The 22,265-nt window shown below is 37.3% G+C and overlaps 1 protein-coding gene across 1 annotated transcript in view; it reads right to left on the bottom strand.

Annotated features, from left to right (window-relative positions):
* Window positions 1-22,265, bottom strand: part of MET (MET proto-oncogene, receptor tyrosine kinase) — a 100,253-nt gene that overhangs the window by 25,357 nt on the left and 52,631 nt on the right. Inside the window, exons 6-14 of the mRNA XM_055283760.2 lie at window positions 18,052-18,212; window positions 16,019-16,121; window positions 15,783-15,919; window positions 14,938-15,099; window positions 14,068-14,221; window positions 10,297-10,515; window positions 3,807-3,953; window positions 1,959-2,115; window positions 1,624-1,764 (exon numbers count right to left, since the gene is read on the bottom strand). Coding sequence (XP_055139735.2) covers window positions 1,624-1,764; window positions 1,959-2,115; window positions 3,807-3,953; window positions 10,297-10,515; window positions 14,068-14,221; window positions 14,938-15,099; window positions 15,783-15,919; window positions 16,019-16,121; window positions 18,052-18,212 — 1,381 coding nt within the window. The remainder of the gene's footprint in view (window positions 1-1,623; window positions 1,765-1,958; window positions 2,116-3,806; window positions 3,954-10,296; window positions 10,516-14,067; window positions 14,222-14,937; window positions 15,100-15,782; window positions 15,920-16,018; window positions 16,122-18,051; window positions 18,213-22,265) is intronic.

Raw genomic sequence — 22,265 nt, 5'->3', positions numbered from 1 at the left:
CTAAACCTTCCCCAGGGGATTGGGAATGCCAATCAGCCTCTCTAAACTCAGGTCTTTCATCCTCACTTCCCAAGCCTTTGCATCTGGAGATCAGAGCTCTAAATGCTTAAGGGTGCAGAGATTGAGGGAAATCCTTGGTGAGACACGGATAAAAGTCCTTTGACATGAAAACGTGACTCTTCAGCTAAATTCAAACATGTGCAGAAACCAGTTGAAACCATCAGTGTGCAACCCTGATGTCACACCGCATAGAACTCTAGGTCTTTGTGAAAAAGACTGATGAGAATGCTGTCCCCACCAGATGTAGAGAGGAAAGCTCTGCAGTTGCCTCTTCATTAGGTTTTGGCTGTACACCTATTTTCTCATTCTCTCTATATGACCCTCTTTTACCTGTTTTCTTTTCATATCTCCAAGGAGCAGGCTCAATGGAGAAAAGAGTGTGAAACTCAACCTTCTTAGCAGTGATGACGGAGCTTTGGTGAGTAAGGAGGTTCAAAGAAGATTAGGTAAGTTTTTTTTTTCAAAGAAAATTTGTAAATTTTAATGATCTCAGATTAGAACTATGAAATGTGCATATAAAATACTGAATGTGCATATAAAATACTAAATAGATGCACTAAACGTGCATATAAAATACTAAATAGATCTAAATTTCAAAACAATAAACTAGGTTTGATTTTTCAACATGGTTAAAGGAATGGATTTTTAAAGGGGAATGGAATCAGGGCAAAGACAATGTTTACTATGTGTATCTCCATAGAAATAACATAAACTTCAAAACATAAGAGGTAGTAAGTGTTGAAAATGTTAAAATGTTAAGTGCTTCATTGCTCTTGAACTTGTTTGGATGAGCAACTTCTAACTTTTCCAGTATCCTCAATGATCTGTGACTCATTTTATTTGTCCAATGGTAAATATTCAACCAAGGAAATGCTTGTACTTGACTCACATCCTGTAACTTCTAAAGATAATGGAGCTGATACAATACAGACCTTTTGCTTTTACCAGGAGATTTAAATAAAACAACATGAAAACTCTGGTTAACCTGAACATTACTAGGCATAGTGTTTTACAAAGCTGATGATATTGACCCCTCCTTTTTTTCATAGCATAATTGAAGGTTTTCCTTGGCTAAGTCTCAAAATACATTCAAGTCCTAGAATATTGTGGGAAAAAGCCTGTGTACTAACAGTTCATTGAGAACACTTCGAAGAATTACTAACAGTATAATTTCAATGTTTGGGCTTCAACAGGTAAAAAATGTAGCAGTTCCAACTTACATTTAAATAAGTATATTTTGTAACTTAACTCTTCCTGGATTGTAAAAGAGAGCTTCACAGTTTCTTACTATTGCACTTAGATGATAAACAAATTACTTTTGCTCAAATTAACCTTTTAGTGAGATGAGAGCTTATGGGCTCTAAAATCATAATGTAATATATACATGGGTTCTTTTAAAAATAAGAGCCATGTAATTTTGTGTCAAATACTTATTTGGCAGAGGTAAATACTTCCTTAAGGTTTTTATAAAAATATGAATGCAAAACCAAAAATAAACAACAATGTCACAACCCACTGAGGTATATGTATAGGTATTTCTCAGAACAATAAACTGAAATATACCTTCTGGAAAAGTAGCTCGGTAGTCTACAGATTCATTTGAAACCATTTCTGTAGTTGGGCTTACACTTCGGGCACTTACAAGCCTATCCAAATGAGGAGTGTGTACTCTTGCATCATAGCGAACTAATTCACTGCCCAGATCTTAAAACAGAGAGAAAGAAAGAGCTTGTTAAAGACGGCTATCATGGGCCCCAGGAGACTTTGACCCAGTGCCCAGAACTCATGGGTTTTATGGACTACATATAAGACAGCACACAAGAATCTATGACAATCTTAAACTGTAATGACTGTGCTCTTAAGGTAACTTCTAAAAACGAACAGTAACAAAAATGTACCTTTAATTTGTTTCCTCTTTTTCAGCCACAGGAAAAACCCAAGTAGTAATAACAGTGCTACTGATATTGAGACAACACCAGCAATCAATCCTGTGAAATTCTGATCTGGTTGAACTATTACTTTTCCAAGGACGGTTGAAGAAATTGCTTGCTTCCACTAAAAATGACAAATAAAGAAAAGTCAGCATTTAGCCATGATAGATATTTGTACTACACAGGTTGTAGCACTTTGGGCCCCAAATACCACCTGGTTATTGCCATTCTACCAATGGCATAACTGCCTTCAGGATAATAAGAGATTCCTCAATTTTGCTCCAGTGTTCAAATAATTAGGGGGCACTGATCCCTGAAGTACTTATATGGTACTTAGCTGTTTGTATTTGTAACTAGGTATTAGGGATAAAAAGATCTACAAAAAACAGGAACTGAAGTGTAGAAGGGGAGAGAGACATATAAATAAATGATTACAGTACAGTGTGGTATGTACCATAGAAGTATGACTAAACAATAATCAACAGAGACAATGGGACATTAATTCTGTCCTGGACGGTGGGGTGGAGGGCAGAGAAGACTTCCCATAAGAGGTAAATAATTGTACTGTTATGATGGAACAATTAAGTCTCAGAATATTTTTACTTCAGTTTCGATACACAGCAGAAATCTTTGAAGTCCCTTCTGGCTCTAACATTTTATGATTTTTAGGATTTATGGTCCTTCTGAAATTCCAACTCTGATCTCATGATTCAGCCTTTTATTTTCTAATTTTTGTGTGTTTTTACATTTCATAACTTTTCAGAAGACTTCAGGAACCCTTTAAAAATCACTTACTCTTGGATAAATGTGGGATATATACAATGGAATATTATTCATCCACAAAAAGGAATGAAGTACCGACACAGGCTACAACATGGATGAACCTTGAAAACATCATGTCAAGTAAAATAGGCCCCACATAAAGAGACAAATATTGTATAATTCCACTCACATGAAATATCTAGAATAGGCAAATTCGAGAGGGAAAGAGTAGATTAGAAGTTATGAGGAGCTGGGGAGAGAAGAGTATGTGGAGCTGCTGCTTATTGGTTATAGAGTATCTGTTTGGGGTGACGAAAAAGTTCTGGAATTAGGTAATGCTGATGGTTATACAACACTGTGAATGAAATTAATGCAACTGAATTGTACATTTAAAAATGGTTAAAATGGCAAACATTACATTACATATATTTTACCACAATTCAAAAAAATTGACAACATAATATACCAAAACCCATTGAACTGCGCACTTTCAATGGGTGAATTGCATGGTATGTGAATTACATCACAATAAAGCTGTTAAAAAAAGAATGAAAAAGATCACTCGCTTTGGTTCTAGGTTGTTTGATTCAGTTGTCTACACGGAAAAAGTTACTGTAAAGTAGTTTAATCCTTATTTTACTTTGTTCAATGCATGCATCTTCCTTTATTTATGGGACTCTATGCATTAGTGATCACTGTGGTTGGCAGTGGAACACCGGCTCTGGCCTCCTGGGGTGGTGGGAGGCCGTAGAAGGACACTCTTGGATGCATCCTTATTTCTTCTGAGAATTACAGCAAATTTTGGGAAGAGTGTGGCATGATGGAGAAGCAGTGTGGGTAGAAGGAACTTTTGAGATCTACCTCCCAAGCTTGGGGAAGGAGACAATGTGACAAAAAGCTCACTATTTCTAAAATAACAACTAGGGATGGAGGCTGAGTTGATGAGCCAAAACCCACACATAAATGAGCTTTAATGATTTATTTTAAGCCTGAGAATGACATAATTACACTGGCTTCCTTATTTACATCATGAGAGGAATGCAGGAATCCCACCTCTATATTTAGCTCGCTGTTCAATTTCAGCAGGTCATTGGGGACCGTGCATAAAACGGCTTCAGAATGTAAGTGTATATTCTCACAGCTCTTATTTCCAACTTTTAACACTTCACCTTTAACTGCTTCAGGGTCAATATCATTTCCCTGAAAGGAAAAAAAAAGAAGGTTGTTAACACTTCACAGTTCTGCAGGAATGCTAACAATGGCAAAGGAATATAAATATACTGCAAACACAGGCCATGTTGTTTGCCAAGGCACATGACTGTATGATACTAATTTTCATGGGAATTGGGATGGCTAAAGGGGAGCATGACCATTTCAGGGCACGTGTTAGTTAGGAATTATAGCATATAGCTTTTGCATCAAATCGTACCTTAGGGAAAAGTAAAGAGGTTCTTGCTTCACATCCTTAAATGTGGAATGATGTCTTACCTATCATCACCTCACCATTGTCTTCAGGGAGTATCAATGTTTGCCAAAAAAGACGCAATGTAGAGATTCAGTTGTTGCACTATCTAACACTGCCCAGTGCAGAGATTCTCAGCCTTGACTTTGCTTTTGGAATCACCGTGAGAACTTTAAAAATTACTGATGTCTGGGTCTCATCTCCAGAGATCTGATGTTAAATTGTTGTTAATGTATTAACACTGTATTATGTTATGTTAATATTAATACATTCTTTTTTTTGTTTGAGTTGGGTAGTTTACTTTCATCCTTCTTGCACACTTGAGTCCTATATATAAGTGAATTCATTTTTAAAGAAATTTATGTGAGATGCTGTATGACCAAAATTTGAGAGCACAATTCTATTATTTTGAACAATTACATAGTTACACAAAAATTTTTAAAAAATTAGTTAATGTGACATATTTAGTTAACTGAAGTTACCATCAGGCATTTTAAAAACATCAACGTTTTGTTTGAGAAACCAATAATTAGCCTTGCAAAAGAAGTGCAAACCTAGGTATAATTTCTCATATCAAGACCTAATGAGGACAGTTATTTATTGAGCAAGCTATTATTTTGAGGTGACATATATCAAAACATATTACTATTTTTCTTACTAACAAAGAGCAGCCTGTAATAGCTAAAATGCTTCTACTTTGTTTTATATAATCTTTAGTACTCAGCAAACTCCATTCACATACATGGTCTCATATGGATCTCAATAGATTGATTGGTCAGGCAGTTATTATTCTAGGAAAAGAAGTGGGAAGAAAATACTTCTTATAACCTGATGTTGGAGTTTCAGATAAAATGGATATAGACAAACCCTATCCTTATGATACTTCTAGAAGGAGTATGTGTAGTCCATTGAACCAGGTCAGCCACACAGGCCAACACAACACAGAAGCACATCAATCTAAGAGATGACTTCAGGGCTTCAAACAACAACTTGTTGGCTAGGTCTGAAGGGGGATAAAACCCTTATCCACATATTGGAGGGAATTCAGGGAATGACAAAGAAAAGAGATTAAAGAGCTGTAGGGTTTGATTTATGAGAAAATGTCTAAAATATGTCTTGCTTGCTTAGATAATAACTAAGGTTGGGGGAAGGGATGAATGTACAACATTTGCGTTTCCAATACTTATGGTTTCAGGCTTAGGATCTCCCTGGTTGTTGCATAAAGGCTTCTCTAAAACAAAAACAGATCACACATCCACTGTGTCTCATTTTATATGTAGATATCAAAGGACACATGGTAAGTAGTGACTTATATAAGCAACTACTATCAGATATATATATATATATATATATATATATATATATATACATATATATATATACACACATATGGAGTGTAAAATCCCAGATATTACAAAAGTGATACCGGTAGCTCACTTCTATATAAAAATGTGGCCCAAAAAAGGAAAAATTTTAAAAGGTGTAGGCTAATTTTTGTCATTTAAAATAAAAGAAAATAAACATAGCTTTTTTGAGATGCTAAAAAACATATTTAGAAATTTTACTATTAATTATATTAATATTTATTATTGAATATTAACTATTATTAAATAAAAGTCATTCAACTGCTTCAGGGTGATTTCAGTCACTAAAATGGTAATATGTGGGTTTAAAAATAAAGCAGCAAAAGAGAGAGAGCTTTCTGATCTTTAATCTCCAACAGACATAGAGCAATTTAGTTATAATCATCTCATATTATCCTGCAAAGATACTCCCCCTGAAGTAGGTATTATTGTCATTTCTGCTTTACATATGGAGAACTATTATCCAGAAAGGGGCTAGATCATGAAGCAAATCAAATTCCCTTTGACACAAAATCTACTTACCGTCTACTGTGTGTTAGACACAGTTCTAGTCATTGAGAATACAAGGATGAGTAAGGATTTCTTCCTCTCACTGCAATGTCAAAATGGATTCATTTCAAAAATGCAAACTAATTACTCCCAATGTGCTATATCAGGATGTACCATGTCTCTTTCCTCGCCAACTCTGGCCAGGTGTGACATGTTTCTATCCAGTATTCACGCCCGGGGACTCATGTCTGAGATGGCTACAGAACCGAGCAGATGGGAGTGGAAGTGGGTAGAATCTGAAAAATAACACTATGAGAGGAGGGGTCCTTCAAGTTTTCATACACCCAGGTGGCCACGGGCTGGGTCTGGGCAAGTCAGTACAGTTTGGTAGCAGGACCCAGCCAGGTGAGGGTCCAAAGTCCAGGGAGATCAGCAGTAGGAAATTAGTGAGGCGGTGGTGAAGGGGTGAGATTTACACTTCACATAGAGGACACAAGTCCCTCAACTGAGGAACCAAGCAATGAACCTCACAGACAGCTTCAGAACTGGGTTCCACCAGACATTAATAGGCATTTTGGGGAAAACTTCCCTGACCATTTGGGAAAAGCTGGGCAAACCAAAATTAAACTGGTGCCTTTGCTGGCTAGTTGGGGACCTTTACTACTAGGTACTATGAAACCAAAGGAATATATTTTTTACTATCTTTACTATTAGGTACTATGAAACTGCCCTGGAAAAAAATATATATATATTTTGCAGAATGCCTATTAACCTGGGCAGCACAAAGAAATACTAGTTTGAGTGTAAGCTATGAGCCCCATTAATAAGAACAGGTCTTGACACTGGGCCAAATAACCTCTGAGAAAAGAATCCTTCACTTTTATCCTGTCTGGACTCAGAACTGAGTTCATGGTGGTTTTGACTGAGATTGAGGGGGAGAGTTGCACATAAATTATTCAAAGGGAGAAGGACAACATCTGGCTGGCTCTGGGCAGCAGGTGGATTGGGATGGTTCAAAACCATGCTTCCTTTTTGATCCTTCCAATGCCCACACACTGATGCTTCACCTCCTCCTGAGCTCTCAGCATTTGTTCTTGTGATGACAGTGTCATAGACCAAGTCCCCGCTCCCTGCCCTGGCTCATCTTCCTGTGCTCCTTTTTCCTGTTTGACCTGACTTCTCCAGATTGAACGTTTGAAGCATCTTTATTCCCATATATTCCTATATGCTGCAGAATAAGATAAACCCTCAAGGCAATGTCAGGCAGTCCTTGTTCCAGCATGAAACAGAACACTTCTCTACTTTTCATAAGACATGCTCATGCATAAAAAGTCAGAAATAAGACACTCAGGGAGAAATACAGAGTTTCTTTAAACAGAATCAATTTTTAGATATTTACAAAAAGTTAAGAGCTATTCTCTTTCAAGAATTGCATAGATATATAAAGAGTATATGATAGAAAAGTGTCTCTATAATGGTATTTTAGTATACATTAAATGAGAGTTAATATAAGAAATACTGTAATTTAGTGTATGCAGTGACAGAAGACCAAATTTGGAATCAAGAAGCCTGAGTGTGGGCCCCAGTTCTGCTGTTTGCTCCCTGGGTAACCCAAGACAAATCAGCTAATCTTCCTAAACCTCCGTTACCTATCTATAAATGAGGATAATCATCACTGACCTCACAACCTCACGGGTCCACATGAGACTCAAATGAAATAAAATATGCCAAAGTACAGTGTCAACTGTAAAATTCCATACAAACATGAGCTGTCGTTGAGAGAGGCATTTGGGGAGTCATGTATACCCACAAAGAGGTGCCTACTTTTGATGACCACTGTCTACAACTGGTCTTGGGGGACTTGAAGCCTTGGCCAAAAACTTTCTTCTCCATCTATGGGGCTTAGGATTCATTCTGAGGGGTGGCTTATGATTGACCCCTATTGTGTTCTCTCATCCAGACTTGGCTCGCCCTTTTGCCCATGGTGTAGTCACTGGGCTTACTACGAATTGAGGGACTCTCACAACTAGGGCAGGAAATGATCACAATCTCTTTTCAGCCTAGGAACTCTTGCATGCATGGCTGCATGAGGAGCATGAACTTTTCCTGGCAATAAAGAGCATATCTCATTCTAAACACATGATTCTCTCCAGAGCACTTTCATTGATGAAGTACATGGTTTTTGTTTTGTTTTGTTTTGTTTTGTTTTTTTTTGCTCTGTTTCCCAGGCTGGAGTGCAGTGGTGCCATCCTGGCTCACTGCAACCTCTGCCTTCAGGACTCAGGTCACCTCCATCCCTCAGCCTCCTGAGTAGCTGGGATTACAGGCACCCACCACCATGCCCAGCTAATATTTGTATTTTTAGTGGAGATGGGGTTTTGCCATTTTGGCCAGGCTGGTCTTGAACTCCTGATCTCAAGTGATTCACCCGCCTCGGCCTCCCAAAGTACTGGGATTACAGGCATGAGCCACCGTGCCTGGCCGAGAGGTAGAAGTTTTAATGTGATCAACTTAACGTATTGATAGTTAGATTGCTGACACAACAAATATTCTCTTACGCCTTTGCTTTCCTCTCATAAATAAGAAAAATGAAGTATGAAAACATATTGAATCATGATACTAAAATAATCTCCCTGAATTGCCGCTGCTCCCACAAGATTACTATTCTGTCACGTAGCAGGTGCTATACACTTGTTAGAGAAAGAATTATTCTATATATAGGCAAGAAAATAAAGTGTTTTGTGCCAGTCTCTAGAAGACCCTCTTGCCATGTTGGGAACACCATTGACAGGCCGAAGATGATGCCAAATTATGTTTTTCTTGGTCCAACATTTTGTAGGATGTTGAATAAAGGGTATTTAATTTACGGAAAAAGAAGTTTTCTCTTCCATAAAGACTGTGCTTGGAAGGGTAGATAAAGAACTGTTTATCTCTAATCCCTTCATCATAGATACAGGAACAGAAAAATAGAGTTTCTCTGAATGTAAAGCTATTTGCACATAAACCTTTGTTATCATCAAGAAAAACCAAATGAAATCTTTCAAATGGCAAACACAGTAATTGTTGAAAGCAAAAGGTCACACTAGATTAGTTTTATTGGAAAAAAAAGAAGTGATAAAAGTTTGTTTCTCCCTTTCTAAAACTAATTAAAGAAGCAGATGAAAGAACTTTGCTGTTGTAAACACACTGTTCATTGAAGCGGGCTTCCATTCAATTTCATGCTGGGCTTGCTTAATTATTGTACAAAACACAATAATGAGGTTAGTAAACTTGTATGAGCGTGAACATATGCATAAGTTGTGCTGTAGTTAAATTTTTATTGAAAAAGTCAGAAAAATTTCAATGGAAACATATTATTACTTAGATGGAGATGACCCATGAAAGCCTGTATTACAACCAAATAAAGACTATCCTATTGCTTTATGTTTGTTCATATTTGCATTCAGATCATCTTTCAGGAAAAAAAATTCTAAATGTTTTAACAACATGTTGAAGGATAAATATTTTGCTGTTTCTAGTGACTGGAGCTATGAATAATTCAAGTCTTGAGCATTTTGCCTGTGTTATTATTTGACGTAGAAACAACTGAAGGGACATAAAAAAGCTGCACTCTAGTCTTTATTATTCTGCCACTATTTTGTCACTTGTCAATCACTTAACCTTTCTGGGTCTTAGTGTTCTTTGTTTGCAACAGGCTTGCTTTAGAAAAGATGATCTGTTATTCTCTATTAAATTACATTTAGAAGCCAGTATGTTCCTAAGGTGGCAGATATCTAGTTCCATTTACAAATTAGCTTAGAGATGACCATACCCAGACACAAAATTCCAAGTATTACAAGGAAGAACGGAGATACAATTGATGCATTTACTTTCACAGCTCTTATGTTTTATCTTATAATGAGCACATTTAGGTAAAATGTCCGGGGAAATGTATAACATCAGCAAGAGAACGCATCATGCGGATCCTCTTTAATGGATGATTTGTGTCCCACATTTGCTACGTTTTAATACATACACAAGAAAGGGTTTTTTAATGCTTCATTAAAATGCAGTCCACGGTTATTCTTATCTTTTAGTTTTATGCCAAAAAGATTTGTTTTTCAGAGCTTATATATTTGCTGGTTTTGTATAAGATACAATGGCCAAGTACAACAATTGTATTCACATAGCTATGAAGTCAATTAAGTTTGAGCTGATGATTTAAGACAGCGTTTAAAGCATTTCTTACCTTAATTTCCAGTACATTTTCATTGCCCATTGAGATCATCACTGGCTTTTCAAAAGGCTTAAACACAGGATTATGTACATAAATGAGATCAAAGTATTTGGAAAGGATCCCATCTAACATGAAAAAGGCTTTGGTTTTCAGGGGGAGTTGCAGATTCAGCTGTTGCAGGGAAGGAGTGGTACAGCAGATTATCTCTGAATTAGAGCGATGTTGACATGCCTAGAGAAAGACACAATTATCCACTGTAAACAGAATATGACTTGGCAACATCCATAGCAACTTTATAATTTACTACTCCAATCAATTGAAAATATATAATTGTTGAAAAGAATCTGTATTTAACTTCCTACTGCTAGACTACACATTTCTGGAAACACGATACATGCAAAATTATCCAAACAACCCAACCTTCAAAGAAACACAGAGCTCCACCTGCCCAGCATAAGCTATGCTGATCTATCTGAAGCTGGCCCTCATCCCATCATTTTATTTTCCTTAAGAAGACAGGACAGTCACCTGCAGGAACTGCCCCTTGTTGTGTGAGGCAGTCAGGCAGACTGGGAGCTCGGCTTTGTGGGGTTAGAAGGCCTCGGCTCATCTCCTAGCTTTAACCCAAGCTATGGGAAATAAGGTAGGGCCCACACTGAATAACTCAGTTTCCTCATTTAGGAATTAAGATGAAAATGCTATTTACCATGTTGGATACCACATGGTAAAGTGCTTTGTAAAGTACCAAGCACCATATGGTGAACATGATAATTAACTGTGCTGTTAGGTAATCTTATTAGTGTCTTTTAAGCTATTAATTATTGAATGCCAGGTTCTGTGCAAAATACTTTACAAAGTTGGTCTCATTTAATTCTCATGATAATCCTATAGGTGGGTATTATGATTACCCACAGTTTACAAATGAAGAAACTGAGCTTTGCAAACTCATGTCATTAGGCCAGGTCACACAGCTTGGAGTGGCAGAATAGTGAATATAAATCCTAGGCCATTAACTCCAAAATTCAATGTCTTCACTCCCATGCTATCTTTTTGTCTATGACATATTTTATATTGAAACCTTTTCCTATGCTCTCTATTTTACAAAGCCTTTGCTATTATTATTTCATGCTCTTTCATGTCTCATTTCAAATTTTCCTCTTTGGAATTCTGATTTATGGAATTTTGGAAAATGTAGCTTCCTCTTGATTGTACTTAGACTAAACCAGCAACACATAGTGGTACATCTAAGGTTAACGGTTGCATTTTTTTCCCCCAAGGAAAAGACAAACAAGCAACAACATCCCTTAGATTTCCTTTTCTTTGACAAGTATAGTTGGAGATAAAACAATTACTTGTGTCCACAATAGAAAAAGGACTCAGGATATACACAAAAAGGACAAACAGAATTTGTTATTTGCTGTTTTCTTTAAAAAATAATTTAAAAAATGATCTTACATTAAAAATGTACATCGGCAGCAGATAAAACTGACAGATATAATATGGATAAAATTATACTATTTAGTTTTATATAAAATTAATATTATAATGCTAAAAGTTATTTATTCCTAATGGACATGAACAATTTTACTGTCATCACAATAATTGTTTACATAACAAGAAATTTGAGAACTACACGATAAACTGCAGGCTTCTAGGTCATAATGCACACGTTAACAATTTAATATACATTTTGTTGTGAAGATGATTGTTTTTGTTTTGAAAGGATTCAAGTTTATTGGACTTAAAGTTATTGTAGCTGGACCTATATATCTAAATCAGACCTGACCAAGAGTTTTTATTTGTTAAATAATAAATGGGTTCAGTTCATCATGGTCAGCTTTAAATTCTGTAAGTGGCAGGGAACATGGAATGAATACATATCTCTTTATAAAGTAGTTTTCACAAACGACAGTAAAATAAATAGTAAATAGTAAAATAGATCCACTGAATTTTTCACTCTTGTCCGATTCTAATGCATAGTTCTACTGTACTAACATGTTTGTGGCTAAAACAACAGAAGTTTATATTTCCAGATATATAAACAAGATTTTTATCGTCTATCATTGTTTGAATCATCCTTGGGATATGTAACTGTCATGTGTGACAACTAAAAATTTTTAATAAATATTTGATTACAAATGAATGACTGAAGCTAAGAGGCATTCTGAGTGTCACTTTAATGCCAGTGAGGGAGAAGAAAGGAAATTCAGTCATTATCTTAATAATGTAGGCTCAGCATTAATTAGATAAACTAATAATTTCTCAGATTTCTACTTTAAAAGGTCTCATACCAACACCAAAGAGGGTTACTGTCATTCTTATTTGGTTAATGAAAAATTGTTATGCTTAGTTGTGGAGAACTGATGTCCTTTAAATTAATAGCAGTGGTACTCTAACTTTGTTTGTGGCCATGTGTGGGGATTGGTTTCAAAATCCTTTGCTTCATATGGTGACTCCCTAGAGTACAATCTCTCAGGAATATGATAAAAATCTAATAATACTCTTTAGAGGTGATGCAATGTGGCTGATTGAGAAGGCCAAGAAAAATCCTATTTGAAATGACCTTATTATTTGGTGATTTGGCTTGACATTTTTAGCCCCAAATTGGTTTTTGTAATTAAAGAACATTGTGGCTTTAGTCTTCAAGAAATATTGGATGGGGACTCTAAAAGGAAGTGCTGTAATTCAATCTATCACCTGACCAATCAAGACCTTGCTTGAGCAAGAGCACTTGGAACTTTCATTCTGAGTTGAGTGCTCAAGTCCTACGAGATTATGGTATTTTATATTAGAGAAAAACATCAACAAAATGTATGGAATCTTTGGAAATAACTCCAACCTTTCTAAGGTCTAAACTAAAACCACCACTTTAATGTGACCTATATCAAATAAGGATAGGTGGAGAAACAGCAAATAACATTCACAGTTTAGGACATAACATAAATATTCTAATACTCTTTCTTGTTACTTTATAATGTGCTAACAAAGGGACAAGAAGAATGGTAAGAAGAACAGGGGGCTGTAAGAAAGCATATGTCTGCTGCTTAGAAAGGCAAGAATACTGCTGCAAGATCAGCAACTTTTTCCAAGGATTTTATTAGAGCAAAAGGGTCCACGTTCTATGATGCATTAAAAAGGGACTAGGGAAATGCTGTGATTTCCATTTGTACTGACTGTCTGTAAAAACACTGCCTCAGGCCAGGCGCAGTAGCACCTGTAATCCCAGCACTTTGGGAGGCCGAGGTGGGCAGATCATTTGAGGTCAGGAGTTCGAGACCAGCCTGGCCAACGTGGTGAAACCTCATCTCTACCAAAAAATACAAAAATTAGCCAGGCATGATGGCTCGTGCCTGTAGTCCCAGCTATTCGGGAGGCTGAGGTGGAGAATCGCTTGAACCTGGGAGGGGGAAATTGCAGTGAGCCGAGATCGTGCCCTTGCACTCCAGCCTGGATGACAGGGTGAGATACTGTCTCAAAAAAACCCTCAAAACCAACCAACCAACCAACAAACATAAAAAAAACACTGTCTCAAATTGGTAATCTTCATTCTTGTCTAAACATTATATATGCATGTGTGTATGTGTATGTATTTTTTCCACATGGTTAGCCCAAGACTCTAGATAATTTCAGTTGTTAAATAAAAAATACTACTTGGCTACATTGCAAGGAAATTACCTAGCAAACCTAAAAGGTGAAACTGAGATGTCCCAGGTACCATGAAAGCCACGTGGTTAGAGGCAGAGATGCAGAGCTCTGAGTAGAACCATTGCTCAAAGCACTTACCACTGTAAAGTTCCTTCCTGCTTCGTGCACATTTATGACCATCCTCGGGACACTAACTGAATTCAGGTTTTTCCCAACACCTGTTATTGTGCTCCCACCACTGGCAAAGCAAAATAGAAAACTGACAATGTTGAGAGGTTCTTTCCACCAAGTACTGTAAGAGAGGGATTCAATTTAATCACCTGCATTGATTACAGGTTAGAGGCACAGTCAACATCAAATGGAAGTTCATGGGTAACTGTTCTTTGGAAACAACTTATTTAACTTGAAAATATTTTTAAAATTCATATTTCATAACTTAAGAAATGCATTTGTATTTTATTCACCGAATTACACAAAATAAATATTTCACCTCTGAAAAAAATACAAAGAAAACCGAACTTAACTATTGTTGCTAGACTGATAGAATTAATGGAAACAGGGCAGATTGAACTGGGTCCAATGAGATACCAATTCAAAGAGAGTCTGGCATAAAGAAAAGCTGTGTGTAAAGCAGGCAGGACAAAAAATACTCTAGAGAATGGAAGAAAAAAGGTGATTCCACTTCTGGGCACTAAGGTTAGTATAGAATTGATATGTACATAATGTAAGTGCATGTATACTACAACGCCACATTAAACAATTTTGCTATAATCTGTTTAAATATAATAGAACAGGATAAAATACTTCTTGGAATGAACTAGCATTGATAAGTTAAACTGTACTCAGAACCTGAATGTAGTTTTCTCTCCTGAATTGGAAAGGAAGCCTTCAAAAGCAACATAACAGCATCAAATCCAGAGATAAAACTGCAATTCCTCTTGACTATTCTACAGCAAAATCATCCTTGTATTCATTGTTTTCTTATACCCATCAGAAGCTTCTACTTACCTAATAAAAGATTTGGTTGGATGAATTTCATAGACAATGGGATCTTCCCGGTAACTGAAGATGTTAGTCTCTCGGTTGGCTAAGTCAATTTTCAATTTAACAGCAAACTCAGTTGAAATGGTTTGGGCTGGGGTATAACATTCAAGGATACTGTTTGACACACTGAACAAAAAAAATTAAGAAAATGAATCTTAGCTATTAGAGATACACATATTTTAGAATTATATCCATGAATCAAAAGGATATAACTCAATGGCTCCTAAGTGGGAATTTCCTGAGTGGAAGCATTTTCTAGAGTAGGCTGTTTAATCTGACTGGATCTCAAACTTAGCTTTGTTGTAGACAAGCTATCCTTGACTGGAAAACATTTGAGATTTAAAAAAAAACCTTTAAAGTACTTTTGGTACTCGATTAAACTGAGCTCTTCCAACTCTAAGAAGCAGAAACATAACTGTCTTCCAAACCCAATTTTCCCCATTTCTTCCTTCCCCAGAGTGACTTAGTCTAATTACAAATCTTGATGAAAATGTTTATTTTAAATTATTATCAATGACCAGACTCTCACAGCTCATAGTATAGCTAAGATCCTAAGCTATAACAATAAAGAGGGTAGATGGGAAGACAAAAGTGAAAAGTAGGATTGCTAAAAAACAAGAGAAAGGAAGAAAAATCAGCAAAAGGAGTAGATGAATTTTGGAAGGAGGAAGTTTTGTCAGCAGGAGTGTAAAGAAATAAACATCTTGATTTTTTTTCTTCACACACACATACAAAACAATCTACTTAATTTTTAAGGTACAGATATTAATTCAAATTGATAGATGCAAGAAAAAATAAATTTACAACACCTTTTTAAAGTACATGTTTTTCCACCAATTGAAATGTGTCTAGAATTCCCACTGTTTAGGTAATTTCCAGTTAAAGTAAGTAAAGTGCCACCAGCCATAGGACCGTATTTTGGCGAAATACTTGTTATTACAGGATCCTGGAGGGGAGATAAAAACAAAACAAAGTAACTTGTTCATCTTATAATTCTAAATAGATTAAGTAAAAATCAAACATGATAGGATAGAATTTTCCTTACCACATAGGAGAATGTACTGTATTGTGTTGTCCCATGGCCATTTGAAATAGTTATGGACATATTGAAATGCTTATTCATGGCAGGACCAACTGTGCATTTCAATCTGGAAGAAAATCCCGAAGTTTAATACATGACAAATCCAAGGCATTTTCTGGTTAGGTTGCTTTACAGGAAGTGACATTAACTGTAAATGGTGAGCTGACTGCTTTGAATAGCAAGCAGAGTTTCAAGAAAAGCATTAAGGCCAAAAATTATATAATTCTATTTCTATACTATGATAAACTTAATTTTTATTTTTATTTAAAAAGAGACAGGATCTTGCTCTGTCACCCAGGCTGGAGGGCAGTGGTATAGTCATAGCTCACTGCAGCCTTGAACTCCTGGGCTCAAGGGATCCTCTGGACTCAGGAGTTGGAACTAGAGGTGCGTGCCACGGCATCTGGTTAATTAAAAAAAATTTTTTTTTTTTTGGTAGAGATGGAGTCTCACTATGTTGCCCAGGCTGGTCTTGAATTCCTGGGCTCAGGTGATCCTCCTGCCTTGGTCTGCCAAAGTGCTGGGATCACAGGCATGAGCCACTGCACCCTGCCTATACTAAACTTCATATTAACGGTACTATAGTACTTATACAGACAAACAGGAAATATCAGACCTTATCCACGCAGACCTCACCAATTGAATGGTGCATAATAATCTAAGTTTGGATAATATTAATATTTAGGGATAATGTTTGGTCTACTTCAGATAGTATCTCAGTTGCATATGAAACAACGGGCTAACTACAAATAGGCCAATCTCTTCATTGAAGTATGTCAACAGGTACATTTCTGTGGTTATACTTGTACAAGCTTATTTAAATTACTTAAATGATAATGAAATTGTGATGGCGTTCCATAGAATTATTTCTGAATGAATAATCATATAGTTCTGAAAAAATTTAAATAAAATTTGATTTATTAAATAACTTTTTAAAGAAGAGAATGAATTATGCTTTACTTTTACAGGTCCTGATTTATATGCAGTGATTAAGAGTTTTGGAGATTTTACAAGGGAGATTTCTAGAAAAAATTTGTTTTGCCATTCAGCTAACAAATATTACCTTCATTAGTGTTTTGGTCTCAGTAAAATGGATAGATATGGACCTTTGTGTAACCCTGAAACGAATTCTATTAGATATAAAATAACCACCTGATAGAATGGGTTCAACCATAAAGATTCAGCCTTAAAACTTTAAATGTTTGGGTGTTGTTATTATGTGATAATGAACAATTTCTGGATTCTCTGATGATTATGGAATTCAAAGCTTGTAGAAGAGTGCATGTAGAATACAGTAGAACCAGCACGGGTCTTGGATCAGAAGCTGATCAGAGCTGAGCTGAAGGCTTGTTCAGCTCTTACTCTCTGGATTACCTCTGTGAAGCCACACTTCACCTCTCTGAACTTCGGGTACCTCCTTTGTATTATAGGAATGATACTGCTCCCTCCCAGGACCGTGGGGATGGTTCAGTGAGATACAGCCCATATATTGCAGTGCCAGTAAATATAAGCTGAATATAAATTTTAACTCATCTAAAAAAGTCTCAGACACGTGACTCAGCTGCCTCACTATATTTCTGAGGTTTAGAAAGTGAATTTAAAAGAGAGGATCCATGCTGAGCCGTTTACTGATTTCTGTAGAAAAAGCCTTTGGAGACTCTACCTTTGAAGACTCCAAGGATGAAGTGATCCTAACTAGTGCTACCCTTGCAAATCTACTCAGACAACACCTGAAGACTAGTCGCATAAATGGTTGCGATACTCCCATATCTGGCCTCTTCTCTTCACCTAGGCCATGTCACCTTTCTCTCTCTTCAAATCCAATGAGTAAATGGGATTGCAAGAACAAAACAGAACAGACCCACAAGGCATGTGATAGGCCAAGACCCTTTTTAATTCAAGAGATGAGCTTCTTGAGCAATTTTAAAACAAATATTCATTCAAAAACAAAACCTATTTTCCAAGCACACCCCAGCAAAGCATTTTAAGTTCCTTACGTATTCATCGTGCTCTCACTTAAAGTCAAGGTGCAGCTCTCATTTCCAAGGAGAACTCTAGTTTTCTTTAAATCAAATTTATTATTCCTCCGAAATCCAAAGTCCCAGCCACATATGGTCAGCCTTGTCCCTCCTTCAAGGGGTGCACTATTTGGGAAAACCTACAAGGACAACATAGAACTTAAAAAAAAATCCAATATATTATAATTTTTCACATATATGGAAAATGAACAAACAAAATGTGTATCCTTAGTCTGAAATTCTTTCATTTTCCCACAGTTTAGTAAAAATTTAATTTTCACTAAAGGAAAAAGGGTCACAAATTTCAGAGCATCTGGAACAAACATTAAAACTACATGACATGCTAATGTAACAAATTGTTTTCAGGAGATCCAGAGATGGGACAAAGAGCAGATGCAGCTTGGTAGGAATAAAGGGGCTTTTCGAGTCCTTCCGTTTTGTCTGTCTTTCTTTCCTTCCTTCCTTCCTTCCTTCCTTCCTTCCTTCCTTCCTTCCTTCCTTCCTTCCTCCTTCCCTCCCTTCCTTCCTTTCTTTTCTTTCTCTTCTTTCTTTCTTTCTTTCTTTCTTTCTTTCTTTCTTTCTTTCTTTCTTTCTTTCTTTCTTTCTTTCTTCTTTCTTTTTCTTTCTTTCTTCTTTCCTCTCTCTCTCTCTTTCTTTCTTTCTTTTTCTTTCTCTCCCTTCCTTCCTTCCTTCTTTCATTTCTTTTCTTTTCTTTTTCAGATACAGTCTGGCTCTGTTGTTCAGGCTGGAGTGCAGTGGCATGATCATGGCTCACTGCAGCCTCAACCTCTTGAGCTCAAGCAATCCTCCCGCATTAGCCTCCTGAGTAGCTGGGATCACAGGCGTGGGCCACCACGCTTGGCTATTTTTTTTTTTTTCTAGAGACAGGGTCTCACTACGTTGCCCAGCTGGTCTCAACCTCCTGGGCTCAAGTGATCCTCCTGCCTTGGCCTCCCAAAGTGCTAGGATTACAAGCACGAGCCATTGGACCTGGCCCTTTTTGGGCCATTCTGAAGTGAATTTATCTTCTAGGGCTCTTTAGGGCTGGAGTAGAAACACGTTGGGCCCAGACTTTTACTTGCTCATAACTCTGATTGTAACTCCTCATCAGCCTTCAGACTGAGCTCTGATCAAACTCCTTCATGTGCCCTATAAGCCAAGGTCCAGCCATTATATGCCTTGCTCTGTGCACTGGCTGCGTGCACTACATTTTGGTTGCTATGGTATTCCCCACCCAGAGACAAAAGTTGCACAGTAAAAATACTTCATTTGGTATCCAGTGTTTGCCCAGTTGCATTCAGCAGCTAGCATAATATGAAACTTGTAGATGGTTTTTGAACACATATCTGTCAATCATTCATTCATTCATTAATTATTTACTTATCTATTTTTAGAGATGGGGGTCTCACTCTTGCCCAGTCTGCAGTGCAGTGGCATAGTTCTAGCTCACTGCAGCCTCCAACTCCTGGGCTCAAGCAATCCTCCCGCCTCAGCCTCTCTAGTAGGCAGGACTACAGGTGTGCGCCACCTCACCCAGGTAATTTTTAAATTTTCTGTAGAGACGGGGTCTTGTTATGCTGCCCAGGTTTCATTAATTATTTCTTAATAAAGCACCTCCTATGCACCAGGCACTAACAAATGAAAAGTGACTCTACTTCTTAATACCTATTAGTTTACATTTTTTAATGATTGAAGACTTTTCCTTGTTCTTTAAACATGGTCACTATTTGATGTATACCAGGCTGGTTAGTTGACACACTCAGCCTTTTAAAAATTATGTAATATTGAATACATATGTTATGTTGTTTCTTTTAGAAATAGATAAAAACAGAACCAGAGAGGGCCCCAAATCAGCATTGTAACAATTTTTCCTAATTATCTTCATTGGTATTGTTTTAAATCTCATTTTTAGGATTAGATTTTTCCCCCTGATGGTTGATGTTAAGCAAATAACAGGCTCATTTTATTATTGCAGACTCATTTTTGGTGTGTTATCAATGGATTTATTGATAAAACTTGGTCAGTCATGATTTAAGACAGCATTAGGCACCTATAAAGTGTGTAAGATAATTGCTCTCAGGCTAAAACTATTAAAACAAAACACATTTCCAAGTTAAAAATAAGCTTCTTCTCAGCAGCTTTGTGACAATTGAGAAAGGAAATGCTCTTTTGGGGGTGGGGACATATTGTAAATTGTGCTGTAAAGTACAATGGTGGGAAAACTAAGATAGAGGCAACTCAAGAACCAGTAAAGGTATTTGCTAAAGCTCAGTTTGTGAACATCTAAAAGTGATTCTTTTACAATTAAGAAGGGCTTTTAGCCAAATTCAAACTTGCAAACATTTCCATCCTTCCTAAGTAAATAACTGCAAACCAAAGTCTTAACTTACCCTTGTTATCGAACCCCTTTAAAGTTTTAGCTTAAAGTTTTTATGATAGCCATTTTACCCATAAAAATCCATTACACTGTTGTGCCTTTCCTGAAAATTTACCTCATCCATGTCTAGCCAAATGAGAACTACTAGAAAAATAAACCTGTTTATTATTATTATGGTAGAAATCCAGTAGGAGAAAACAAGACATCCAACCCTCCCAGGACTCTCTTCAGCCTGAGGCAGTCACACAGCTACTGTGGGCTCTTCTAATGAGGAGGCTTCCCCACTGAAAACGCTGCCCAAGGCTGATGTTGGCCGGATCCCACTGCCTACCTCCCGTCTTTCTGTGTAAAAACTGAAGTCTGTCACTCTACGCACATCATCACCATCACTTTCTATAAAAGGCAAAGGGATTGGGTGATGATTTGAGAAAAGATGCAGAGAGCTGCGCAACTGGGGCACTGGCAATAGGAAGAGATATTATAAGCCCTCTGCTAGCCCCTCAGGATCCAAAAGGCTGGCTCTGCTTAGCTTTTCTCTCTGGGCTGGGCATTTTTCCCCTTAGCTTATGGAGTAACCTTTACCCTTCTAGGGAAAAAGGAAGGAAGCAGTTGTGAACTACACACCCTTGGATAGACCCAACAATGGCTGGCAAACTCTGAGTTATCCTGAAGGGCAGAGAAACTCTGTGGGCAGGAAATGAGCGTCCTGCATAAAGCCACAGAGGCTGGGTCTCCTACCTGTCTGGATAGGGGAGATATAGCCACAAAAGTAGCCCTTGTCTTTTCACAAGTGAAAGATCACATCACTGATGGGCCCATTCCAACAGTATTTTAAATGATCATGTTTTCAAAACCCATTAGGATAAAACATGAGAAAACTAAAAAACAAAAACAAAACAGAACAAAAAAACTCCAAAAGGGGTCTCCTTTCCTCTTTAGTAGAGGACACAAATATATTTACTGGTGGCAGTATACTGCCTGTCTACCCTCCTACCCCCATATAATACTGTTTCTCTGAGTATTCTGATCAATAAATAGTTCTGTTGTCTCACTGGGGTTGAATTTTCTTTCTTTCTTTTGTTTTTTTTTTATTGAGACGGAGTCTTGTTCTGTTGCCCAGGCTGGAGTGCAATGGAGCAATCTTGGCTCACTGCAATCTCCGCCTCCCAGGTTCACGCCATTCTCCTGCCTCAGCCTCTCCGAGTACCTGGGACTACAGGCGCCTGCCACCATGCCCGGCTAATTTTTCCTATTTTTAGTGAAGACAGGGTTTCACCATATTAGCCAGGATGGTCTTGATCTCCTGACCTTGTGATCTGCCCGCCTTGGCCTCCCAAAGGGCTGGGATTACAGGCATGAGCCACCGTGCCCGGCCTGAATTTTCAACCCTACAAGATATGATAACTTCATCCTAATACATTCAGAATATATTAAAAAGTGCTCTCCCTTTTCTGAAGCATTTCTCATTGCTCTTTAAGTATGAGATCAGATACCATGTTTGAAGCAAAATAATGGGCTTTCAATCCTGAAATCTCTCATATCTAGAACTGTAAAGAATTTTAGCCACTGAACATTATGTACCTTGAAAAGCAGGTTAACTTGCATGTATTAGAAAGTGAAACTCTATACATTAGCTGGATTTTGTGCCTGCAAAGTTTAAGACACATAAGATTATCTGTCATCTACATTAGGTATTTCTCCTAATGCTATCCCTCCCCTAGACCCCCGCCACCCAACAGGCCCCTCTGTGTGATGTTCCCCTCCTTGTGTCCATGTGTTCTCATGGTTCAACTCCCACTTATGAGTGAGAACATGC

Source organism: Symphalangus syndactylus, chromosome 6 (assembly GCF_028878055.3).
Source record: "Symphalangus syndactylus isolate Jambi chromosome 6, NHGRI_mSymSyn1-v2.1_pri, whole genome shotgun sequence".
NCBI classification, from domain to species: domain Eukaryota; kingdom Metazoa; phylum Chordata; class Mammalia; order Primates; family Hylobatidae; genus Symphalangus; species Symphalangus syndactylus.
Note: the sequence above shows the minus strand (reverse complement) of the source record. Positions and strands in the feature narration are given on the sequence as shown.